Genomic DNA, 23,417 nt, shown 5'->3' with positions numbered 1-23,417 from the left:
AAGCCAATTTTCAACCCAATTTGAACTTTTGATTCTCTTGTGCCAGTCTCCTTTAGCAACCCAAATTATAAGTATGTACTACCATGACTGGCTTAGACTTTCTTTTCTTTTATCTTCCTTTCTATTCTGTGCTGATACCAGGGCTTGAACCTTTCTTGCTTACAGCTGGCACTCTACCATTTGAGCCATGCCTACAGTCCAGCTTTTTGTTGGTTCATTGGAGATGGAGTCTTGTACGTTTTTCTGCCTGAGCTGGCTTCAAACCTTGATCCTTAGATCTCAGCCTCCTGAATAGCTTGATTTATAGTTGTGATCCACCAGCACCCAGCTATTATTTTCTTTTCAAGTGTAATATAAGCTTGTCTTTTTTTTGGTGGGGCTTGAAATCAGGGCCTAGGTATTATCCCTGAGCTTCTTTGTGCTCAAGGCTCTAGCGTTCTACCACTTGAGCCACAATACCACTTCTGGTTTTTGAGTGGTTAATTGGAAATCAAGAGTCTCATGAGGACTTTTCTGCCCAGGCCTGCTTCAAACCACAATCCTCATATCTTAAGCCTCCTGAGTAGCTAGGATGACAGGCATGAGCCACTGGCACCTAAGCTTGTTTTTTTGTTTGTTTGTTTGTTTGTTTGGGTCCGGTCGTGGGGCCTGAACTCTGGGCCTGGGCGCTGTCCCTCAGCTCTTCAGCACAAGGCTAGCGCTCTACCACTTGAGCCACAGCGCCACTTCCGGCTTTTTTCTTTTTCTTTTTTCTTTTTTTTTTTTGGGTCCGGTCGTGGGGCCTGAACTCTGGGCCTGGGCACTGTCCCTCAGCTCTTCAGCTCAAGGCTAGTGCTCTACCACTTGAGCCACAGCGCCACTTGCGGCTTTTTTTCTTTTTGCTTATGTGGTGCTGAGGAATCGAACCCAGGGCCTCATGCATGCAAGGCAAGCACTCTACCACTGAGCCATCTTCCCAGCCCCTGTAAGCTTGTTTTATGCCAGTAAATTTCTCAAAAATGACCTTGTATACATGGATGGTCTTTCATATATTTTCTTAGTCCAGGTGGCCAACGCTGACCAATATTTTCTGTCTTAAAGGCTCTATCTGCATGTCATTATCATGGTCACGTCATGTCTCATTCTACCTTAGGTGATATCCACCAGTGGTATCCACTGAACACTTGTCTTTTTTCTTTTTTCGGTCAGTCAAGGGGCTTGAACTCGGGGCCTGAGCACTGTACCTGAAGTCTGTTTTTGGTCAGTTGTGGGGCTTGAACTCAAGACTTGGGCACACACTGTCCCTGAGCTCTTTGCTCAAGGCTGGCGCTCTACCATTTTGAGCCACAGCACCACTTCCATTTTTTGAGTAACTAATTGGAGATAAGAGTCTTATGGGGACTTTTCTGCCTGGGCTGGCTTTGAATCATAATCTTCAGGTCTCAGTCTCCTAAGTAGTTAGGGTTCCAGACATGAGCCACCATCTCCTGACCTATCCCTGAGCTCTTCTGCTCAAGACTAGCACTCTACCACTTTGAGCCTCAACTCCACTTTTGGCTTACTGGAGGTTAATTGGAGATAAGAGTCTCATGGACTTTCTTGCCAGGACTGACTTTGAACCACAATCCTCAGATCTCAGCCTCCTGAGTAGCTAGAATTATAGCCACTGGCACCTGGCTTGCTTGCTTCCTTTCTTTGTTTCTTTCCTTGTTTGTTTGTTTCTTTCTTTCTTTCTGTCTCTGTCTCCCTCTCCCTCTCCCTCCCCCTCCCCCTCCCTCTTCCCTCCCTCCTTCCCTCCCTCCCTTCCCCCTCTCTCTTTCTCTCTCTCTTCCCTCCCTCCCTCCCTCCCTCCCTCTCTCTCCTTTCTTTCTTTCTTTCTTTCTTTCTTTCTTTCTTTCTTTCTTTCTTTCTTTCTTTCTTTCTTTCTTTCTTTCTTTCTTCCCTACCCCCCACTCCTGGGGCTTGAACTCAGGGCCTGGGCACTGTCCCTGAGCTTCTTTTTTGCTAAAGGCTAGCATTCTACCACTTGAGCCACAGTGCCACTTCCACCTTTTTTTGTTTATGTGGTACTGAAGATTCGAACCCAGGGCTTCATGCATGCTATGCAAGCACTCTACCACTAAGCCATATTCTCAGCTTTCTTTTTTTTAGTTAACATATATCAGTTGTACATATTATTGGAGATCAGTGTAATATTTGTAAGCATTCATATTGCAAGCACTGATGGAATCTAGTCTCTTTCTTCATACCAGTCATGATGCAGAAATGAAATACTATCGCTGTCAAGTAGGGCAGCTGCCTATACACAAGTATCTTAGAGCTTGGTATGCATTTCTTTTTTCTTTTTTTTTTTTCCTTTTTTGTTGGTCCTGGGGTCTGAACTCTGGGCCTGGGTGCGCTGTCCTTAGCTCTTCAGCTCAAGGCTAGTGCTCTACAAATTGAGCCACAGTGCCACTTCTGGCTTTTTCTGATTATGTGGTGCTGAGGAATCAAACCCAGGGCCTCATGCATGCAAGGCAAGCACTCTACCACTGAGCCACCTTCCCAGCCAGCTCTACCACTTTTGACTCACAGCTCCACTTAAGCTTTTTTGAGTGGTTAATTGGAGGTAAGAGACTTATGGGGCTGGGAATGTGGCTTAGTGGTAGAGTGCTTGCCTAGCATGCATGAAGCCTTGGGTTCAGTTCCTCAGTACCACATAAACAAATGGCCAGAAGTAGTGCTATGTCTCAAGTGGTAGAGTGTTAGCCTTGAACAGAAAAAGCTCAGGGACAGTTCCCAGGCCCTGAGTTCTAGCCCCAGGACTGGCTCCTCAAAAAAGAGTCTCATGGGACTTTTCTGCCCGGGCTGGCTTCGAACACCAATCCTCAGATCTCAACCTCCTGAGTAGCTAGGATTGTGAGCCACCAGTGCCTGGCTTGGGCCTGGCCTCTTCTGACGCAGCATCTGTTGGCTCCACAGCGAATCGGCTACCTTGCAGCCTCCCAGTGCTTTCATGAAGGCACCGATGTCATCATGCTGACCACAAATCAGATCCGAAAGGTAGGTACCCCAAAAACCTGCGCCCTGGAGTGTCTGACCCCCAGGGATGATCTTCTTGTCACTCCTGTAACATGGAGAAAACCTGAGAGCCTGTGGTTTGCTTAGCAAACTGATAGGGGTTCCCTGGAGCTGTTTTCTTCTCAGCAGTCATGATGACATGGTTCTTAGTAGGGCCAGTCTTTTGTGCTCTGTGGGTTTGTGAGGCTGACGTCTTGTTAACACAGCATCCTCCTCAGCTTGCTTTTCTTATTTCCTCTACCTGGTGCTTGTAGACTGGCTGTGACTGCTCCAGGTGTCCTCACTGGGGCTGGCTTTATGATCCTTTTCTTTTTCCCATTCTCCTCTTGTGGCAGTATTTGCCCTGCTAGAGTTGCATTCTCTTCCCTGCTACAACTGCTTTCTGCCCCTGATTTTAGGTGCATGTTGTTTTTTCTTAACCTTTTGAAATGGTTTTTGAGACGATAGAATAAATGTTTCCCCTTTGGCCTGCTATGTTGAGCATGTTTTCTTTCCCCCCTCATGATGGAATCAGTCATCACGAAGTGTCAGAGCATCAGAAGCCCACTTTTGCAGTGGGCAGCTGACCTCTTTTTATTTCCTAAAGGTCATAGCCCTGTGCTCACAAATCATGGGGAAAAGGGCCTAGGCTGGGGGATTTGGGGGCATACTGTAGAGAAGGGGTGTGTGGTGCCATTCTGAGCCACAGTGGTCTGGCAGGGTTCATGGTGCTGGTGAAGCTGGCTCTCAGCTGGTGGTTTAGGGTAAGACTGCAGGACTGCATCCTGCCAGAGCCACATGCCAGATTTGATGCCTCAGAATCAGGTGCTCAGTTGTAGGTGTGGGGCTCTAACGAGGCTCAGCCAAGTGTATCCCTGCCCACCCCTCTGTAGACTCAGACCACCTCCCTGACCAGGAAGTCTGCTTAAACTCAGTTGTGACTGAGGTGCTCCAGACCCTTCCAGCTTCCTTCATGGCAGAGTATACAAAGTGTCAACTTCACCAAGGAAGATTTGGAGATTTACCACTTCCCCTGTGCCATTTCCACCTTTGCCTCTTGCCACCCTGCCTTAGACAAATTCCTGTCATCACAGGCCCACAACCCACAGTAGTCTCTGTGTCCATTTACTTATTTTTATTTTGAGATGGGGATCTTGGCATGTAACATAGGCTGGCCTGGAGCTTGCCTTGGAACTCACCATCTTCCAGCCTGTGCTCTCCAGCTTCTGGTGTGCATCACTCCATGTAGCCCTGTGCAGATTTAAATAAAGCTGGGCACAAGTTGATCACTTCAGAAAGGCTGTCTAACTGGGCACTGGTGGCTCATGCCTGTAATCCTTGCTACTCAGGAAGCTGAGATTTGAGGAGTGCAGTTGAAAGCCACCCCGGGGAACAAAGTCCGTAAGACTTATCTCTAATTAACCACCAGAAAATCAGAAGTGGAGATACAGCTTAAAGTAGTAGAGCACCAGCCCTGAGCAAAAAGAACTTAGGGACAGCACTCAAGCCCTGAGTTCAAGCCCCACCACCAACCAAAAAAAAAAGAGAAGATGAAGAAAGAGAGTTTGCCCAAGGACCAAGCAAATAAGTAGTTGCCCACACAACAAGAAAAGGCCTTTGCTATACACAGGTGGTTAGTAAGGGCTGGGGTTCAAGGTGATAGGAAGAGGATCAGTGGAGGCTGCCTGCTTCTCATCTCTCAGTTTATCTCCTGTTGGGCTAAAAAAATAAGCTTAGCCTTATGTGAAGCTTCCCAGTATTTGGAAAGTAGGCAGAGTATTTGTTCCTGATTGTCAAAGGGAAAAAGGCCCCAATGGAAGTAAGAGTCCCTGGATCCCATCTTATAGGGCTCCTTGCGTCCCTCATCTGTGTGGACGCACACGGCTATGTAGGGGGTAGGCAGTCCTTGCCTAAAACTCTTGAGCCAGCATCTCTGTCAGTAAGGAACCCAGAGACTAGTTGGCTTTTTTTTTTTTTTTTTTTTGTCAGTCATGGGGCTTGAACTCTGGGCCTGGGCACTGTCCCTGTGCTCTTCAGCTCAAGATGAGCATTCTATTGCTTGAGCCACAGTGCCACTTCTGGTTTTGTGGTGATATATTGGAGATAAGAGTCTCACGGAAGCTGGGCGCTGGTGGCTCACGCCTGTAATCCTAGCTACTCAGGAGGCTGAGATCTGAGGATCGCGGTTCAAAGCCAGCCCGGGCAGTAGAGACCGTGAGACTCCTATCTCCAATAAACCACCAGAAAACCGGAAGTGGCGCTGTAGCTCAAGTGGTAGAGCGCTCGCCTTGAGCTGAAGAGCTGAGGGACAGCGCCCAGGCCCAGAGTTCAAGCCCCACGGCTGACCAAAAAAAAAAAAAAAAAAAAAAGAGTCTCACGGAGTTTCCTGCCCAAGCTGGCTTTGAACCATGATCCTCAGATCTCAGCCTCCTGAGCAGCTAGAATTACAGGCATGAGCCACCTGCTCCCGGCTGACTAGTTGACTGTAGAGTTTTCTGGTTCTCCACCTCAGACCTTACTTGTTCCTAGCTCTTATAGAAATGGCTATGAATCATTTTGCCTTGGTAACAAGGACCCAGAACACCGTGTGTAATAGATAGCCTGAGGGCACCTCTCTAACCTTTCTCCTTTCCTCTTACAGGACTTGAGCAGCCCCAGCCAGTATGACACTGGAGTTGCACTGACTGGTCTGTCCTGTTTTGTTACCCCAGATCTTGCTAGAGACCTGGCAAATGACATCATGACGCTGGTGAGTTTGCCAGTGGGCCCCCCACTGCTTTATCTTTGCCCCACAGATCTATGCCTGAAACCAGGGTTAAAATGTTACATCAAGTAAGTATAGCAAGTGAGACTGCCAGTGTGGGACTTTTCTGCCTGGGCTGGCTGTTGGTGTGGGACTTTTCTACCTGGGCTGGCTTTGAACTGTGACCCTCAGATCTCAGCATCTTGACTAGCTAGGATTACAGGCGTGCCACCAGTATCCAGTCCTCCCTCCATTGCCAAAATACTTTCCACAGGTTTCATTGTTATCTTCTATTTTCTTTTTCTTCTTCTTTTTTTTGCCAGTCCTGGGGCTTGAACTCAGGGCCTGGGCACTGTCTCTGAGCTTCTTTTGCTCAAGGCTAGCACTCTACCACTTGAGCCACAGCACCATTTCTGGCTTTTTCTGTTTATTGGTACTGAGGAATCAAACCCAGGGCTTCATGCATGGTAGGCAAGTACTCTACCACTAAGCCACATTCCCAGCTCTCTAGTCTCTGTTCTGTTTTCTCCCTTTCTCACTTCTTCCCTAACTTCCCTTCCTCTCCCTCACCTCTACCTCCTGCTCTCCTTCCCCCTCTCTATCAGGATGTAAATTAAGGGCCTCACACTTTCTGGGTTGGTGCTCTACCACTTGAGCCACATCTCCACACTGGCTTTTGTTGGTGAATCTCACAGGAACTTTTCTGTCCAGGCTGACTTCAAACTGTGGTCCTCAGATCTCAGCTTCCTGAGTAGCTAGGATTGTAGGTATGATCTGTTGAACCCCACCTTCTTTATTTATTTATTTTGCGTGTCCTAGGGCTTGAACTCATTACTGGGCCCTATCTGTGAGCCCCTCTGTGCTCAAGGCTAATGCTCTACCACTTGAGCCACAGGGCCACTTCCAGCTTTTTATGTTTATGTGGTACTGAGTGGTAGAGTGCTTGCTAGGCAAGTACTCTACTACTAAGACACATTGCCAGCCCCTCTTTTATTTACATTTATTTATTTATTTATTTATTTATTTTTGTTGGTCATGGGTCTTGAACTCTGGGCCTGGGAGCTGTCCCTGAGCTCTTCAGCTTAAGGTGAGCGCTCTACCTCTTGAGCCACTGTGCCACTTCTAGTTTTCTGGTGGTTAATTGGAGATAAGAGTCTCACAGACTTTCCTGCCCGGGCTGGCTTTGAAGAGCAATCCTCAGATCTCAGCTACATAAGTAGGTAGGATTACAGGCCTGAGCCACTGGTGCTGGCTTTGAACCTTGATCCTCCAGATTTCAGTCTCTTTGAATCACTATTATTATAAGAATTAGTGATCAGCTCATTGTTTTATTTTCCATTATTCCAGATCATTGCTGTATTTTCATGTATGTAAATACTTTAACTATATTCCACAGCATTACTGAGACAGGAAGGCAGGAGGGAGGCTATTCTTGGCCACTAGAAGATGGCTAGGACACAGGGAGGCAGGGTCAGTGCTAGTCTGTGGTCTTGGGGCTGGCAGGCAGCATGGGAGGCTGACTGGTCAAGAGCTTGAGGTTCTAGGTGGAGGAGATGAATTAGGGCCAAGGGAAGTGGGACTAAGGGTGATGTGAGGAGGTGAGCTGAGGCGATATGGGCAGGGCCACATGGCAGACCAGGTGCACCAGATGGAGAGTCATAAGTGCCTGTACTAATGTCCTCACTCTTTCTGCAGATGTCACACACGAAGCCATACATTAGGAAGAAGGCTGTGCTCATCATGTACAAAGTCTTCCTCAAGTACCCTGAGTCACTGCGCCCTGCCTTCCCCCGGCTGAAGGAGAAGCTAGAGGATCCTGATCCTGGTTAGTGGATAAAGACTTAGGGACTTGACCAGTGTCAAAAGGTTGTCAGGGAGTCCTGTGGTCAGGGACGGGTTAGGGCATTGAATATGGAAGTCACTGGAAGTCTCTATTGGAGCATTCTTCTGGCACTCTGTACTGGTAATCAGGAGACATGGCAGATTGACATGAGGCTTTACATGGCCTACTGGCAGCCCAGGGTCCTCCTTAGCCTGGATAACAGCATATGGTCCAGTACAGCCAACCCATGGCAAAGGCAGCAGAGCTCTGAATGCTTCTGTTCCATCCCTTTCCTGCCCCACCTCTGCCACCAGCATGGTGGCTATGCAGTTCAGGGGCAGTATAGAGCTTGAATCGTATGTGGGAGCTTTGCATAGCTGGTAGGTATTTGTAATGTGGCAACTGAGGTGCTATTTTAACATTTTCTTTCACCAAAGTTGTAATCTAGGATTGTAGTGTAGACAGCACCCTCCCAGTGATTGAGTGATACAGGCAGAAGGATTGATTGTCATTCAAACGTCCTAGATGTGCTGTGCCTCTGGAGTCCCACAGAAAGGTCAAGGAAGGGCATGGAAGGGAGGGCACACATCTTCCTTTGGCCCAAGAGCAAAGCAGTAAGCTGCATGGGCATCATGGCCTCTGTGTAGTCCACATGAGGGTGGCCAATAGGAGCCAAGTAGGCTGTAGCTGGCTGTCTCATAGAGAGAGAAAGTTGCCAGGAGGCAATGGGCAGAAGTCTGAGTAGTATACTGGAGGAACTAGGGCAAGTCAAGAACTGAACTGGCTGAAACAGTTGCTGGCCTGAGATACCTAAGACTATCTCTAGAAATGACAGTAAGGTAGCCAGAAATTAGTCACTCTAGAAAATACCTTCTGTTTATACAGTGCCTGTGTCCAAAGCCTGTATGTGACAGCATTGAATACAGCTTGACATAGGCCTGCAGAAGGCAAATTCCTGAGGTCCCTGGTCAGGAAAGAAGATGCTAACCCCAAGTATCATATGATATGGACTCTCTGGAATGTTGGCCAGTTAGAGCAGGAGACTCATCCTGATACCCATTCCCCTTTCCCCTCCCTCTCCTGTCAGATTGATGGCTGGCAGCCTGAGAAGCCATGCTCCTTTCCTTGCCTCCGGAGGAGTAGGTGAGGCGAGAGCCCTCAGTGGAACGTTCCCAGCATATGCTTCTGCTAAGGCTAGCTCCTGAAAAAAGAGCCTCACAGACTTTTCTGCCCACTCTGGCTTTGAACTGTGATATTCAGATCTCTCTTTTTTGAGTTGTTTGGTTTGTTTTGTTTTTGGGTCTGGTCATGGGCCTGAACTCTGGGCCTGGGTGCTGTCCCTCAGTTCTTCACCTCAAGGCTAGCGCTCTACCACTTGAGCCACAGCGCTACTTCTGGCTTTTTTTTTCTGCTTATGTGGTGCTGATCAAACCCAGGGCCTCATGCATGCAAGGCGAACACTCTACTGCTTAGCTACCTTCCCAGCCCCCTCCTTTATTTTTTGACGATATGGAGACTTGGACTTGGGCTTAGCCTTGTGCTTGTTAAGCAAGTGCTATACCACGCCACACACTCCAGCCTTTTTTGTTCTACTTATTTTTAGGTAGTATCTGAATAACAGGAGTGATAGACCCAATCAGTATACCCAGCTTTTTTTTTTTCTTTTTTGTCGGTTGTGGGGCTTGAACTCTGGGCTTGGGTGCTATCCTTGCCCTCTTCAGCTCAAGGCAAGCACTCTACCGCTTGAGCCACAGTGCCACTTCCAGTTTTCAAGTGGTTTATTGGAGATAAGAGTTTCAGAGACTTTCCTGCACAGGCTGGCTTTGAACCGTGATTCTCAGATCTCAGTCTCCTAAGTAGCTGGGATTACAGGCATGAGCCACCAGCACCTGGGTGTACCCAGCTTTTTATTGGTTGAAATAAGGGGTTTTTTTTTGTTTTGTTTTGTTTTTATGCCAGTACTGAGGCTTGAACTCAAAGCCTGGGTACTGCACCTTAGCCTTTTTGCTCAGGGCTGACACTTCCATTTAAGCCACCACTGTACTTCTAATTTTTTGTTTTGTTTTTTGTCATTGTGGGGCTCGAACTCTGGGCCTGGGCACTGTCCTTGAGCTCTTCAGCTCAAGGGAAGTGCTCTACCACTTGAGCTACAGCACCACTTCCAGTTTTCTGGTGGTTTATTGGAGATGAGTCTTTTTGCTGGTTGATTAGAGATCAGTCTTTCAGATTTGTCTACTTAGGCTGGCTTCAAACCTTGACTCTCATATAGAGATCAGTCTTTCAGATTTGTCTACTTAGGCTGGCTTCAAACCTTGACTCTCATATCTCGAGCTACTGATATAGCTAGAATTACAGGCAGTGAGCCACCAGCATCCAGCAGGATTGTGGTTTTTAGACAAGCCTAGACAAAAGTTCATGAGTCTTCAACAGATGCATGATGAGATGCATTTATTATTACTGCAACATGGGAAATGTAAATGGGACCATGTGTATATAGTCTAGGCTAGCCCAGGAAGAAAAATAACAGGCAACAAGGGCTAAGGGTGTGGCTCAAGTAGTAGTGCCTGCCTAGCAATTGGAAGGCCCTGTGTTTAAACCCTAGTACCACAAACACAATAGGAATTACGTTTACCCTAAACAGATGCAGATTTTTTTTCCTTTATGCTCTGAATAGTGTAGTATAACAACTATTTGCCAACCTACCATATGTGTTGTGTCGTAGCGCATATAAATCATCTAGTGGTAATTTAAAATCTTTGAGAGCTCCACACAGTGGTGCAATTACTAGAGTAATCCAGTACCCAGGAGGCTAAAGCAGGAGAATTGAGAGTTCAAGAGAGCTTGGGCTACATGAAATAACTCTTGTCTCTAAATAAGTAGGGAGGGAGGGTGATGTACACAGTTTCTGTTCAGTACCACATCATTGTGTATAAGGGAGTTGAACACCTGTGCATTTTGGTATCTGGTGGGGAATGATCTTGGAACTAATCCTCTGTGGATCTGGGGGATAACTGTATCTTGTGGGTGATACTTTGAAACTGTAAGTTTGCTTTTTCCTGTTAAATTTAGCAAATGTGGGGCTGGGAAGGTGGCTCAGTGGTGAAGAGTGCTTGCCTTGCATGCATTAGGCCCTGGGTTCAATTCCTCAGCACCACGTAAGCAAAAAGAAAAAAGCCGGAAGTGGCGCTGTGGCTCAAGTGGTAGAGCGCTTGCCTTGAGCTGCAGAGCTGAGGGACAGCACCCAGGCCCAGAGTTCAAGCCCCACGACTGGACCCAAAAAAAAAAAATTTAACAAATTTGATGACTCTGGTGATTAGCACTAACTGGATATGAAAGTGGTACTCTTCTGTTCTCTGCTCTATCTCCAATAATAGCTAGGAACCCTTTTCCTTTCCTCATTTCTTCTCTTATTTGAATCACCATGGACTCTAAATATATCTCCATTCTGTGGGCCATGATCTGTATAGTATTTGTGCCCAACTTGTTAAACATTGGCTGAGGGCTGCCCCTTTGTGTGGGTTCCTAAAAAATACCTCCTTTCAATTTTAAATTAAAATTTTTTGTGTGCCAAAACTAAGACTTGAACTCAGGACCTTGTGCCTATTGGTCAGCATTCTTTTTTTTCTTCTCTCTCTCTTTTTTCCCCCTTGGTCATGGACTTGAACTCTGGGCCTTGGCACTGTCCTTCAGCTCTTCAGCTCAACGTTAGCACTCTACCACTTGAGACACAGCACCATTTCTAGTTTTCTGGTGCTTAATTGGAGATGAGTCTCACTGACTTTGCTGCCCAGGCTGGCTTTGAACTGAGATCCTCAAATCTCAGCCTTCTGAGTAGCTAGGATTACAGGCCTGAGCCACTGGCACCCAGCTTGGTCATCTTTCTTGCTGACAGCTTGTGTCAGCTGGTTTTTTACACTTGAGCCATACCTCCAGACTGGCATTTTGCTGGTTAATTGTAGACAGAGTCTCAATGGCTTTTCTGTCCAAATTGGCTTTAAACCACGATCCTCCAGGTCTCAGTCTCTCAGCTACTTTCCTGATTGGCTGAAATTAAGGTATGAGATACTGGTGCTCACTTTATTGTATGACATTAGGAAGAATCTATTTCTCACAGTAGCCCTGGTTCCTTTGTTGGTAAATAATATTTGAGACTAGACCTGAGGGGTTTCAGTGTCATCAGTTCTGGGCCACTTGGCAGACAGAGCTAGAAGTATGTGTATGCTTACTTGTACACAGTTGTGTTAGTTTTTTTGTTGTTGGTGTTGGTGTTGCCAGTCCTGGGGCTTGAACTCAGGGCCTGGGCACTGTCCCTAAGCTTTTTGCTCAAGGCTAGTGCTCTATCACTTGAGCCACAGCACCATTTTCATCATTTTCTGTTTTTTTGTCAACTAGGATACCTAGTATTGATACCTTGCCCCTTGTTTGTGTGGACGTTTGTTCCATTGATGTGGATGTCCCACTCTTGATCTTCAGGGGTCCAGTCAGCAGCTGTCAATGTCATTTGTGAGTTGGCCAGACGCAACCCCAAGAACTACTTGTCCCTAGCTCCACTCTTCTTCAAGCTGATGACATCATCCACTAACAACTGGGTCCTCATCAAAATCATCAAATTGGCAAGTACTACCCTGTGCTGCTACCCTTCCCTGGGAGACATGATCCTACCTATGTGGTACCTGCTGCAGGCAGTGACTATGCTCTTCCCCCACTTTTTGGTGGTACTGGGATTTGGCCCGGTCCTTACCCTACTATCCCTGCAGTTCGGTGCCCTGACCCCTCTGGAGCCCAGGCTGGGGAAGAAGCTGATTGAGCCTCTCACCAACCTGATTCACAGGTAGGTTGTTTTTCAATTGCTCAGCCATCTCTGGGCAGTGATGCCTTGGAGATGAAACCCTATCTCCATTTCCCATCCCCTCCCTATCCTTGGGAATGTCACAGAGTCACTGAGCCAGATTCCCACTAAAAGAGAAGGCAAGCCCTGTTTAATTTTGACACAGGTACTGAGCAGCATCCTGGGGGCAGAGCTTTTATTCCTTGGAATTCCCCTTCTAAAAGCAGCAGTGAAAAGGAGACTGCTGGCAACACTCATATTGATTGGGCATTTGACAAGAGTTGGGGGAAGCTGTGTCCAGGTGTGAGCAGGTTTGGCTTTAAACAAATTGCCAAATTTGTGGAGAGGCTGCAGCCCTCAGAGAACACTACCAGGTAGCCCTGGGGTCCCAAGACTGTGGCACTGAACTACCACTGGTAGGCATTTACCACTCGTGGGCATCTACTACTTGTTGACATTCGTTGGGGGGGGCGGGCCTTGAAATCAGGGCCTGGGTGCTGTCCCTGAGCTTTTTTACTTAAGGCTGGTGCTCTACCATTTTAAGTCTCAGTGCCACTTCCAGCTTTCTGGTGGTTAATTGGAGATGAGTCCCACAGACTTGCCTGCCCAGGCTGGCTTCAAACTGTGATTCTCAGATCTCAACTTCCTGAGTAGCTAGGATTACAGATATGAGCCAGCCTGGTGGGCATTCTTGTCCTTCAGCCTTCTTTTGGGGTTCAGTGACTTGGGGTAGGAATCTCACCCCACGAGGATGTCACAGTGGGGCAGGCTCACCCATGCCTCTTCCTGGGTCTATTCTAGTTGTCAAAGTTATGGCTGCTATGCTGGCAATGTCCTCCTGTTCTTTCTAGAAGTGTCAATCACATGGGGTTCTAGGCTGCTGGAGATGTTGAAGGAGTTGAAAAGGCTGAGAATTGAGTCCTGGAACCTCTCAGAGTATCTGTCTTTGGTTATTAGAAAGAAGATTCTTTTTTGTCCTTTTTTTTTTTTTGTCGTGGGGCTTGAATTCTGGGCTTGGGCATTGTCCCTCAGCCCTTCAGCTGAAGACAAGCACTCTTATCACTTGAGCCACAGCACCACTTCTGGTTTTCTGGTGGTTTATTGGAGATTAGTGTCATGGACTTTCTTGCTTGGGCTGGCTTTGAACTGCAATCTTCAGATCTCAGCCTCCTGAGTAGCTAGGATTACAACTGTGAGCCACCAGTGTCAGGCCTTTTTTGTCCTTTGGACAAAGAATGCTGCAAAGTAGCTATGCTGATGCTATGGAGCAAAGGGTAGAAGACCTAGGACAGGTGTCTGGGGATGTAAGCGGAAGTTCAAGAGCCTGTGGACAAGATGTGGGAGGAGCCAGGGTCCTGGCATGGCCCCTGCCACCCAAGGAAATAGGAAGGCAGGCTGTGCCATGGAGTGAGAAAGGAGGGCAGGCTGATGTCAGATAAGGAGGGTCTATTATGCTCTCTCTCCCCCAGAAGACAAGTTAGTCTTGGACTCACTATGTGGCCAGGCTTGGAAGAGGGGCAATAGTGATGCTTTCTCTATGAGCCTCTAAGAGCATCTGATGCAGCTCTTGGGCTTGGGTCCTCAAATACTGCTTTCCTTCCTTTTTCCAGCACATCTGCAATGTCCCTTCTCTACGAATGTGTAAACACCGTGATTGCAGGTGAGCCCAGACTGACCACAGCTCCTGCCAGGCGGGTGGCTGTGTTAGTGAGAGGCCACCAGGCTGGATGATAAGGGTTATGGAGCTGGGGAAGTGAGGAGCTGGGGAAGGGATGGAGCTGTCCAGGCCTTTGTGGCCTCCCCTGGAGTCAGATGGCCCACCCCTCTTCAAACTTCCCATTGCCCCTCATGATATAGCCACAGCCTAATACCATCCTGTGTTTCTTTGCAAATGTAAGAGGTTTCCCATCTACCTGGAGCCAGAGTCCAGCAGCCCAGCACTCTCCTTTCCTGGTGGTTAGTACCCTACTGCTACCAATTTCTTCAGGCCCCTCCCACAGACTGGTTTTCTCTCAGTTAAAGCACAGCTGAGAATTTGTATGTTGCCACTATGTAATTAAGTGTTGGGCTCTGACACACTTGTGGCTTGACTCAGCCCTTGGCCTAAATGATTGAACTTTCTCACCCCCTGGGACCTAATCTGGCAGCATTGGAAGGTGGTCAAGCAGATCTGGAAGTTCAGGCAGGACTCATCTCAGGGCCATTCTCAAAGCTGCTCTTTACAGCAAATGGAAGCTGGGGAGACGAGGCATCTAGAATCCTCTCCCTGGGAGTCATACAGGACACATTACATCCCCAGCAATGAGCTGTTCCTCAGGAGCTCACAGAGACTAATGTTTTGAGGGAAATGTGGCCCCTCTGTATCATTTGTAACAGCAGCTTAGGCCCTGGAGCCTCTTCTCCCAGGGAAGGTAGAGCCCCTAGGCCAGGTCTCCAGACATCTTGAGGGCCAGGGCAGCCGCCTTCTGAACACAGGAAAACAATTAGGCTGAACAGTTTCCAGCCTGGTGGCATTGCCTCTTGAGTCAGTTCCCTGGGCAGGGGTGATGCCACATGCATGTGGGAGTCAGGTGTGTGGCTCAGGTGGCTGATCTGGGACCGTCCGTTCCAGTGCTCATCTCGCTGTCCTCCGGCATGCCCAACCACAGCGCCAGCATCCAGGTGTGTCCCAAGACCGACCAGGACCTGCATGGAGTCTGCAGTGGGCTGGAGGTCCTACAGGACTGCCAGGCCAAGCCATCTGTGCTTCTCCATGGGCTGAGCATTCTGCTTGAACCTCTTCCCTCCTCCAAGCTCACCTTAACACTGTCCAGTTCCACTATCCACTCCATTCCCACCACACTGCTGTCCTGTGCAGGGCATGTGCCCTGGCCCCAATTCAGATTCTCTGCACCTGTGGGGAAATGAAGCACTGAGGGAGTGAACATACCATGTGGGTCTTGATCTGGTGCTAATGTTGACTGCACTGCCCCTGGTGACCAGGGCTCTTCCCAGTCAGCTCAGCAAGCCGAGCTCCTTACAGCTCCATCCCCACAGCAGCCTCATGTCTGTCTCTTCTCTGTGTAAGGACAGCATCTCTGTCCATGAGTTGCACCTGTTGCTGGCCCTTGTGCAATGCTTCCTCCACTGTGGAGTGTAGCTCAGGAGCTAGCCTTGGGACCATTGCGATGGTCAGAGCCAAGTTTATTTTAATTGTACAGCACTTGTAAAAAAAGTCCCTGTGTGGTAGCCCTCTCCAGAGGGCGCCACTGTACCAGTGCACCTCCACTTGCCCCTCATGGGTCCTGCACATGGCCTATAGTGGAGGTTTGTTGGACTTACTGTCCAGTCTTCTCACTGGCATTTGTTGACCCACTGCTCTCCTGTGGCCCCAGTCACCAGTCCTCCTTGTTTCCAGACCCATGGCACCCATGTTGCTGTAGTGCCTCTCTCTGCATAGGGTTGTGTAGTTGGGGACAGAGGGGGGTGATGGGCCAGGGACAGCATCAGCTGAGTTCACTCTTACTTTTGGAAAGTGTAACCAGGTGGTTTTCCTCTTCTCAGCTTTGTGTTCAGAAGCTGAGGATATTGATAGAAGACTCCGATCAGAACTGTAAGTCATTCCCCCCTCTGTCACAAGCCTATGGGTACTTTCAGCTCTGGAGCATCAGAACAAAAAGGATAGGATAGAGTGTTATAGATGCTAGAGGTCCTTCTGCACAGACAGCACAAAAAGTCTAACACTAACTTCAGAAGTAAATCTCCTCCTCGCACATCCATACACAGTGGGCAATCCTTCTTGTGTCTCAGCCAGGTTTTCTCATGACTTCCTGGGCTGAGCTGTAGACTTTTATTCATGGGGAAGTTACTTTAGCAGCCCCATTCTAAGGAAACATGGAAGGTCTGCATCAAGTGTAACAAAGACATATAAAAAGATGGTAGCAGATGGTCAGAGCCACACCAAGGCCACTGCCAAAGGTCTGGTTCCAGTTAAACATGTGACTAGCACACGCATCCTTGGTTTTCAGGAAGGCACACAGCTGCACGACTGGTTTGCTTATAGAGCTGTGCCTTTGCCTTTTCTGTGGATTGTTCTAGTGAAGGATCTAGACTGGTACCATCCATCTGGCACCCGTGAAGTTTCAGATGACCGATTTGAAGGGAGGGGTTTGGTGAGTGCCTGGACCCAGCAGGGCTCAGTCATTCTGCTTAGAGCCCAAAAGGCTCATGAAGAGTGTGTCTCCTGCTTTGTGGACCACAACTGCTTATGCCTGCATGGTTTCTCAAAATCCCATGTGGCTGATCCACAATCTGTGGATGGGCAGCATAGCCTTTCTCAGTAAAACCCCATCAGAGAACCAGCTTCAGGTTCCTGAGCCTTAAACTCATTTGTAGCTCTTGGTGTAGATAACTGTTCTTGCCTAGATGCCTTCAGGCTTGGCTGCTGTCTTCTCTGCAGAATCAAAATGTGGGCTGACAAGGTGGGGACTGGTAAGCCCTACGGACATGAGACTCTGTATTGGGCCCACAATTACTTGCCATGTGCAAGCCAGGAGACCCTCCCATCTATGCTCAGGTTCTCAGGCCCACAGAACAGTTAAAAGTGGTAGACCCCCACCCACCCACTCTGTACTTCATGCCAGCAACACTCCTCTGTTCCATGCTGATGGCTGCTTGATCTCCCTACAGTGAAGTATCTGGGGCTGCTGGCCATGTCCAAGATCCTGAAGACACACCCAAAGTCTGTGCAGTCACACAAGGACCTGATCCTACAGTGCCTAGATGACAAGGATGAATCCATCCGCCTTCGGGCCCTCGACTTGCTCTATGGCATGGTGTGTGTCTTACTTGCCACAGCTCTGTTCTTTGTACCTCAAATGTGTGGTCTCAATGCCATTAGTTTCTGGGGTCAGCAGAGGGTACACACACATGGGAATAAGCCCATCTAGGGCCTGTGGATTTTGATTAGAGGGCAGAGGTGAGGGCAGGTGCACCTGCATGTGGGTGAGGTTCTACCTGTGGCCTCTGCCCTTGTGGGGACATGACCTTTTGTGTATGGATTTGTGAAAATGCTGCTCAACAATGACTGCCTCCTCAGGTATCTAAGAAGAACTTGATGGAGATTGTGAAGAAGCTAATGACCCACGTGGACAAGGCTGAGGGTACCACCTACCGTGATGAGCTGCTCACCAAGATCATTGATATATGTAGCCAGTCCAACTACCAGTATATCACCAACTTTGAGTGGTCTGTTCCCCATTGGCCTTTGCTTAGGGGGGGCCTGGTGTTGTGGTATACCTTGGTGCCTCTCACAGTCTCCTTGCCTGCAGGTACATCAGCATCCTGGTAGAGCTGACACGGCTGGAGGGCACTCGCCATGGCCACCTCATTGCTGCCCAGATGCTGGATGTGGCCATCCGCGTGAAGGCCATTCGCAGGTTCGCTGTGTCCCAGATGTCCTCACTGCTTGACAGCGCCCATCTGGTGACCAGCAGCACACAACGCAATGGAATCTGCGAGGTGCTCTATGCAGCTGCCTGGATCTGTGGGGAGTTTTCAGAGTAAGTGGCATGGGACCCAGTGATGGCAACCTGGTATGCCAAGGGTGAGAGAGGAGGACACAGGGACATGTCCAGGGTCCCTCATAGTCCGAAGCATACTAGCTTCCTGGACAGGTATTGTTCTAATGACCACTTGCCTCCCTCCACAGATCTGACTTTGCTGTCTACTGTTTCCTCTGACTTAAGAATAGAGTCACTTAGAGATTGTAGGACCCTCATAGTTGGCTTTGCCTGGGAGCTCTCCCCAGATGAGCAAGTTGCAGCCCCTCCTTAGGTCTAACCTCACCTTCTTGTGGGTAACAGAGAAACTTCTCCATTTACCCAGCTCCGGGATGGCTTGTTGAAATGAGGCTTCTCATGACAGCAGGCTGTGCTGGTGAGGCGCTGATACCATCCTGTCTCCTACCAGGTCCTGCTAGGAGCCCAAGGTCTCATACCAGGTTCCAGGTAGGACAGGTACATGGACCACATGGTCCTGAAAGTAGTACCCCTGCCATCATGGGAAACATAACCTTCTCTGAGAATACAAACTGGCCCTAGAGGTCAGGTGACAGGTATTGACCAAGGTGTAAACTTGGATCATTGACCTTGTTGAAGTATGGGGCTAGGAATGTGGCTTAGTGGTAGAGTGGTGGCCTAGCATGCATGAAGCCCTGGGTTTGATTCCTCAGTACCAAATAAAGTCCAGAAGTGGCTCAAGTGGTAGGATGCTAGCCTTGAGCAAAAGGAGCTAAGGGGCAGTGCCCAGGCCCCGAGTTTAAGCCCCAGGATCAGCAATAAAAAGAAAAAAAGAAAAGTGTAAACCGCTGGCTCACACTTTTAATCCTAGCCACTTAGGAGGCTGTGATCTGAAGATCCCAATTTGAAGCCAGCCCAGGCAGGAAAGTCTCTGAGACTATTATCTCCAGCTAGCCAGTAAACAACCAGAAGTGGAGCTGTGGCTTAAGTGATAGAATGCCATTCTTGAAAAAGCTAAGCAAAAGTGAGAGGCCCTGAGTCTAAGCGCCAGTACCAACACACAAACACAAAAACAGTGAATTTATTGTTACATCTTAAACTTAGGAGTTACCACACACAAATCTAGATACCTAATTTCTGGAAAGCAGCATAGGCCAGGCTCCATGTCCTGTCTTCACCACCCCTGACTTTCCTACCCCGTTCCCCACATCAGTTCAGTGTCTGCTTTGATGGACCCACCAGGAGTCAAGTGTAGGCACCTTACCTCTGGAACTCCAAGGGGCCTAGCCGAACTACAGATGTGTGCTTCTTCTGCTGTTAGTTTCATTTGCTTATTGGTTTGGTTTGTTTTTCCTCCTCCTGTTACTGAGATTTCAACTTAGGAGCTCACATTCATTCAACTTGCTTGGTCTGGACTGGAACTCTTTGTAGTGTTTTTCTGTTTAATTTTTGTTTTTCCAGTCCTGGGGCTTGAACTCAGGGCCTAGGTGCTGTCTCTGAACTTCTTTGTGCTCAAGGCTAGTGTTCTACCACTTAGGTTGTAGCGTTACTTAAGGCCTTTTGAGTGCTGTAAGAATCTTACAGACTTTCCTGCCTGGACTGGCTTCCAACCGTGATCCTCAGATCTCAGCCTCCTGAGTAGCTAGGATTATAGGCATGAGCCACCAGCACCCAACCAGCCCATCCTTTTTTGATAATTGTTTTGGAGATGAGTATAGCAGACTTCGCTGCTTAGGCTGGCTTCAAATCACAATCCTTTGGATCTCAATCCTCTGAATAGTTAGGATTACAAGTGTGAGCCAGTGATGCCCAGCTGCCATTATCTTGCCAGGAGAAATTTAACAATGATCTTTTTTTTCCTTTTCTTTTTTTTCTTTTTTTTTGGTCAGTCGTGGGGCTTGAACTCTGGGCCTGGGCGCTGTCCCTCAGTTCTTCAGCTCAAGGCTAGCACCCTGCTATTGAGCACAGTACCACTTCCAGTTTTCTGAGTGATTTATTGGAGATAAGAGTCTCAGACTTTCCTGCCCCGGCTGCCTTTGAACCATGATCCTCAGATCTCAAGCTCCTGAGTAGCTAGGATTACAGGTGTGAGCTGCTGGTACCTGGCTAACAATGAACAATTTTTGGTCACAGAAAAGAAAAAACAAAAAAATCACATGACATTGAGTCATGCCAGACAGATCTTCTGTGCTCTGTAATTGCCAGGTCTTTCCCCAGGCTCCCTTATCCCCACTTCTGGTACCTAGGCTATGATTGTTACACCTTTGTTGTTGTTTTTTCAGCTGTGTCCCCTTACATGCCATTATGGTTCCTGACCTTCCCCATCCCACCTCTCAGCCCTGGCACTTGCTTAGGGAACAAGAGCTCCCCAAGGTTGCCCATTGGGTAAGAAGCCCTGGGCTCTCTCTCCCTATCCCTGCCTGCTTGCAAGGTTCTGTGGGCAGGTGTACACAGCTGTCTCATGCGGCCGTTGTCCCCCAGGCACCTTCAGGAGCCCCATCAAACCCTTGAAGCCATGCTACGCCCCAAAGTCACCACCCTGCCTGGCCACATCCAGGCAGTGTACGTGCAGAATGTGGTCAAGTTGTACGCATCCATCCTGCAGCAGCAGGAACAGGCAGCAGAGGCCGAGGCAGCCCAGGAGGTGACCCAGCTCATGGTGGAGCGGCTGCCCCAATTTGTGCAAAGTGCAGACTTGGAGGTCCAGGAGCGGGTAAGGAACCTGTATATGGAAAACCTCACTCTGGAAGAGCTTGGCCAATTTCTAAGGCTCTGTCCCTAGCAGCAGCCAGTTATAGGGCTTTTTGTCCCTTTCCCAAAGTGGGTTGATAAAATACTTGTGTCACAACCTGTGCTCCAGCTGGTTAGCTTGGGGGTGATGGACCTAAGAGGCAGCCTTATACGTAGCTGCAGGGTCTAGGAGGTGGGGCCTTGCTTCCTGTCAGCTGTGCACAGCAGGAAGGTGAGGGCCCAGTAGCCTGATTTCTCCTGGTTTCTCCGAGGGTGCTATAGGTTCTTAATGAACCAGTCCACATACAGAGGTCCCTTTGCCTCCAGAAAGAAGTAAGTGTGTGGTTGGTTGAACCTAGAGATGCATAAAAGGCAGCCATGTACAGTTTGCTGCCTGTGATCCCTGCACTCTGAGGAGCTGGGTCTGTTAGTCCTGCCATGTTCCTGCTGAGCCAGTAGGGAGCCAAGTATCCAGAGGCAGCCTCCACAAGGCAGCACTGCTGGCTTGGTACAGATCTGGTGTGGGATATTTGCACTTAAGGAGCTAAGCTCCTTCTTCTTTTTTTTTTTTTGTCGGTCATGGGGCTTGAACTCTGGGCCTGGGCGCTGTCCCTCAGCTCTTCAGCTCAAGGCGAGCGCTCTACCACTTGAGCTACAGCGCCACTTCCAGTTTTCTAGTGGTTTATTGGAGATAGGAGTCTCATGGTCTTTTCTGCCCGGGCTGGCTTTGAACCGCAATTCTCAGATCTCAGCCTCCTGAGTAGCTAGGATTACAGGCGTGAGCCACCAGCGCCCGGCTTACTTCTTTTTTTTGCGGGGGGGGGGGGGGGGTTGGTGGTCGGTGGTGGGGCTTGAACTCTAGGCCTGGGCACTGACTGTGAGCTCTTCAGCTCAAGGCTAGTGCTCTACTACTTGAGCCACAGTGCCACTTCCATCCTTTCTGTTTATGTGGTGCTGAGGAATCAAACCCAAGGCCTTATGCATGCAAGGCAAGGACTCTGCTGCTCCACCTACCCAGCCCCCTAAGCTCCTTCTTGTCATGATCATTCTTTGTGGAATATTAGAAATAACTGTGGACATGGGTGGGTATATGGCCTTCACATGGAGTGGCCAGATAGAGCAGGCCCAGAGACCTGGCCCCTAAGCCCCCTGGGTGACTAAGCGGCCTCAGATTGAGCATCTGTCTATGAATTCCTGTCCCCTAGGCGTCCTGCATCTTGCAGCTGGTCAAGCATGTCCAGAAGCTGCAGGCCAAAGGTGTGCCTGTGGCAGAGGAAGTGAGTGCTCTCTTTGCTGGGGAGCTGAACCCAGTGGCCCCCAAGGCCCAGAAGAAAGTCCCAGTTCCTGAAGGGTAAGGACCCAGAGAGCCCAGGACTAAGAACGTGTGGCCATAACTGGATATTGCCATCCCCAATGCTGGGAAGAGACTGGGGTGTGGTTCAGGGGTGGGTGTCTGACTACATCCTGGGACCTGATATCAGCCAGAAAGAATCAGGATGGTAAGGGGATAGCCCCATGGATCAGGTCCTCAGGCACTTACATAGAGCCACACAGGGCCTGGTGCTGCCCTTCCTCCTTACCCCAGACCTCTGGGGAGTGGCTTGATCTTCCTTGGGTTTCCAGAACACATAGTTAGCACCAGTCTCCAGGGTCACTAGAGCTGCACATGACCCTGCTGTGTCCTCACCAGCCATCAGTCTTCCCACATCTCCATGTATTCTTAAGGGGGTAGAAATGTCCCCAGTCAGGATAGTCTGCAATTATGGTAGGGCAGGCCAGCTGACATGACCTTGTTTGGTGCAGCCTGGACCTGGATGCCTGGATCAATGAGCCACCCTCAGATAGCGAGTCTGAGGATGAGAAACCCAAGGCCATCTTCCATGACGAGGAGCAGAGGCATGTCCGGCATCGGCAGCCTGAGGTGGATGAGGAGGAACTGGCCCGGGTGAGTGGCCCCCATAACCTCATTCCCTTCCCCTCACCTGGATCCCTTTAAGACTGGGCCTCATGGCAGAGCACAGGTTCCTAATAGCACTATAGGAGTAGTGTAGGCTGACAGGAGTGTCTGTCCTGCTGTCCTCTTGGAAGCACTGGGGATATTTGACAGTTGGGTTAGAGCTACCTGCCACACAGAGGTCCATAGGTGCTGTCACCTCAGTCTGAGTTTGGTACTAAATAGCACAAGGTAGCTCCAAGACAAGAGGAAGAGCTTGAATCCCACCGTGTATCCCCATCTCCTGACCCCTGGATTCTTCTCTGCTGAAACTTTTGGTCCCCCCACTTGTCGTTGTTAGGAGAAAGGAGTACCACTTCCCACAAGCCCCCTCTACTTGGCCCTGCAAGTGGGGACCCAGAGGAGATACCCTCATGTTGAGCCATCTAGAGCAAGAGTTGATGATTAGGATCCCTGGTTCAGGATGGATAGATCCAAGGCCCTGTCTTGGCTCCTTTGGATAGGAGGCACTTCTCCTATACTTTTGGAACTGTTCCCGAGTTGGGGCATCATCATCATCCCTGGACATCAGTACTTGTTTCTTTCTTTCTTTTGTTTTGTTTTTGTTTTGTTTTTTGAACTCTGGGCTTGGGCCCTATCTGTGCGCTCTTCAGCTCAAGGCAAGTGCTCTACTGCTTGAGCCATAGCACCACTTCCTGTTTTTTAGTAGTTTATTGGAGATAAGAGTCTCACGGAGTTTCCTGCCCAGGCTGGCTTTGATCCTCAGATCTCAGCCTCTTAGTAGCTAGGATTACAGGCGTGAGCCACCAGCACCCAGCTTTTCT

General features: G+C 49.0%; 1 protein-coding gene across 1 annotated transcript in view; it reads left to right on the top strand.

Moving 5' to 3' along the window:
* Ap3d1 (adaptor related protein complex 3 subunit delta 1) overlaps nt 1-23,417 on the top strand; it is a 52,784-nt gene that overhangs the window by 16,578 nt on the left and 12,789 nt on the right. Inside the window, exons 4-17 of the mRNA XM_070007931.1 lie at nt 2,941-3,021; nt 5,660-5,767; nt 7,457-7,586; nt 12,057-12,196; nt 12,341-12,414; nt 14,022-14,071; nt 15,023-15,072; nt 15,955-16,003; nt 17,080-17,225; nt 17,489-17,637; nt 17,721-17,951; nt 20,391-20,622; nt 21,845-21,990; nt 22,443-22,584. Of these exons, the coding sequence (XP_069864032.1) occupies nt 2,941-3,021; nt 5,660-5,767; nt 7,457-7,586; nt 12,057-12,196; nt 12,341-12,414; nt 14,022-14,071; nt 15,023-15,072; nt 15,955-16,003; nt 17,080-17,225; nt 17,489-17,637; nt 17,721-17,951; nt 20,391-20,622; nt 21,845-21,990; nt 22,443-22,584 (1,728 nt within the window). The remainder of the gene's footprint in view (nt 1-2,940; nt 3,022-5,659; nt 5,768-7,456; nt 7,587-12,056; nt 12,197-12,340; nt 12,415-14,021; nt 14,072-15,022; nt 15,073-15,954; nt 16,004-17,079; nt 17,226-17,488; nt 17,638-17,720; nt 17,952-20,390; nt 20,623-21,844; nt 21,991-22,442; nt 22,585-23,417) is intronic.

This window comes from Dipodomys merriami, unplaced genomic scaffold, assembly GCF_024711535.1.
Source record: "Dipodomys merriami isolate MVZ:Mamm:240054 unplaced genomic scaffold, mDipMer1.0.p SCAF_70, whole genome shotgun sequence".
Lineage (NCBI taxonomy): Eukaryota > Metazoa > Chordata > Mammalia > Rodentia > Heteromyidae > Dipodomys > Dipodomys merriami.
Note: the sequence above shows the minus strand (reverse complement) of the source record. Positions and strands in the feature narration are given on the sequence as shown.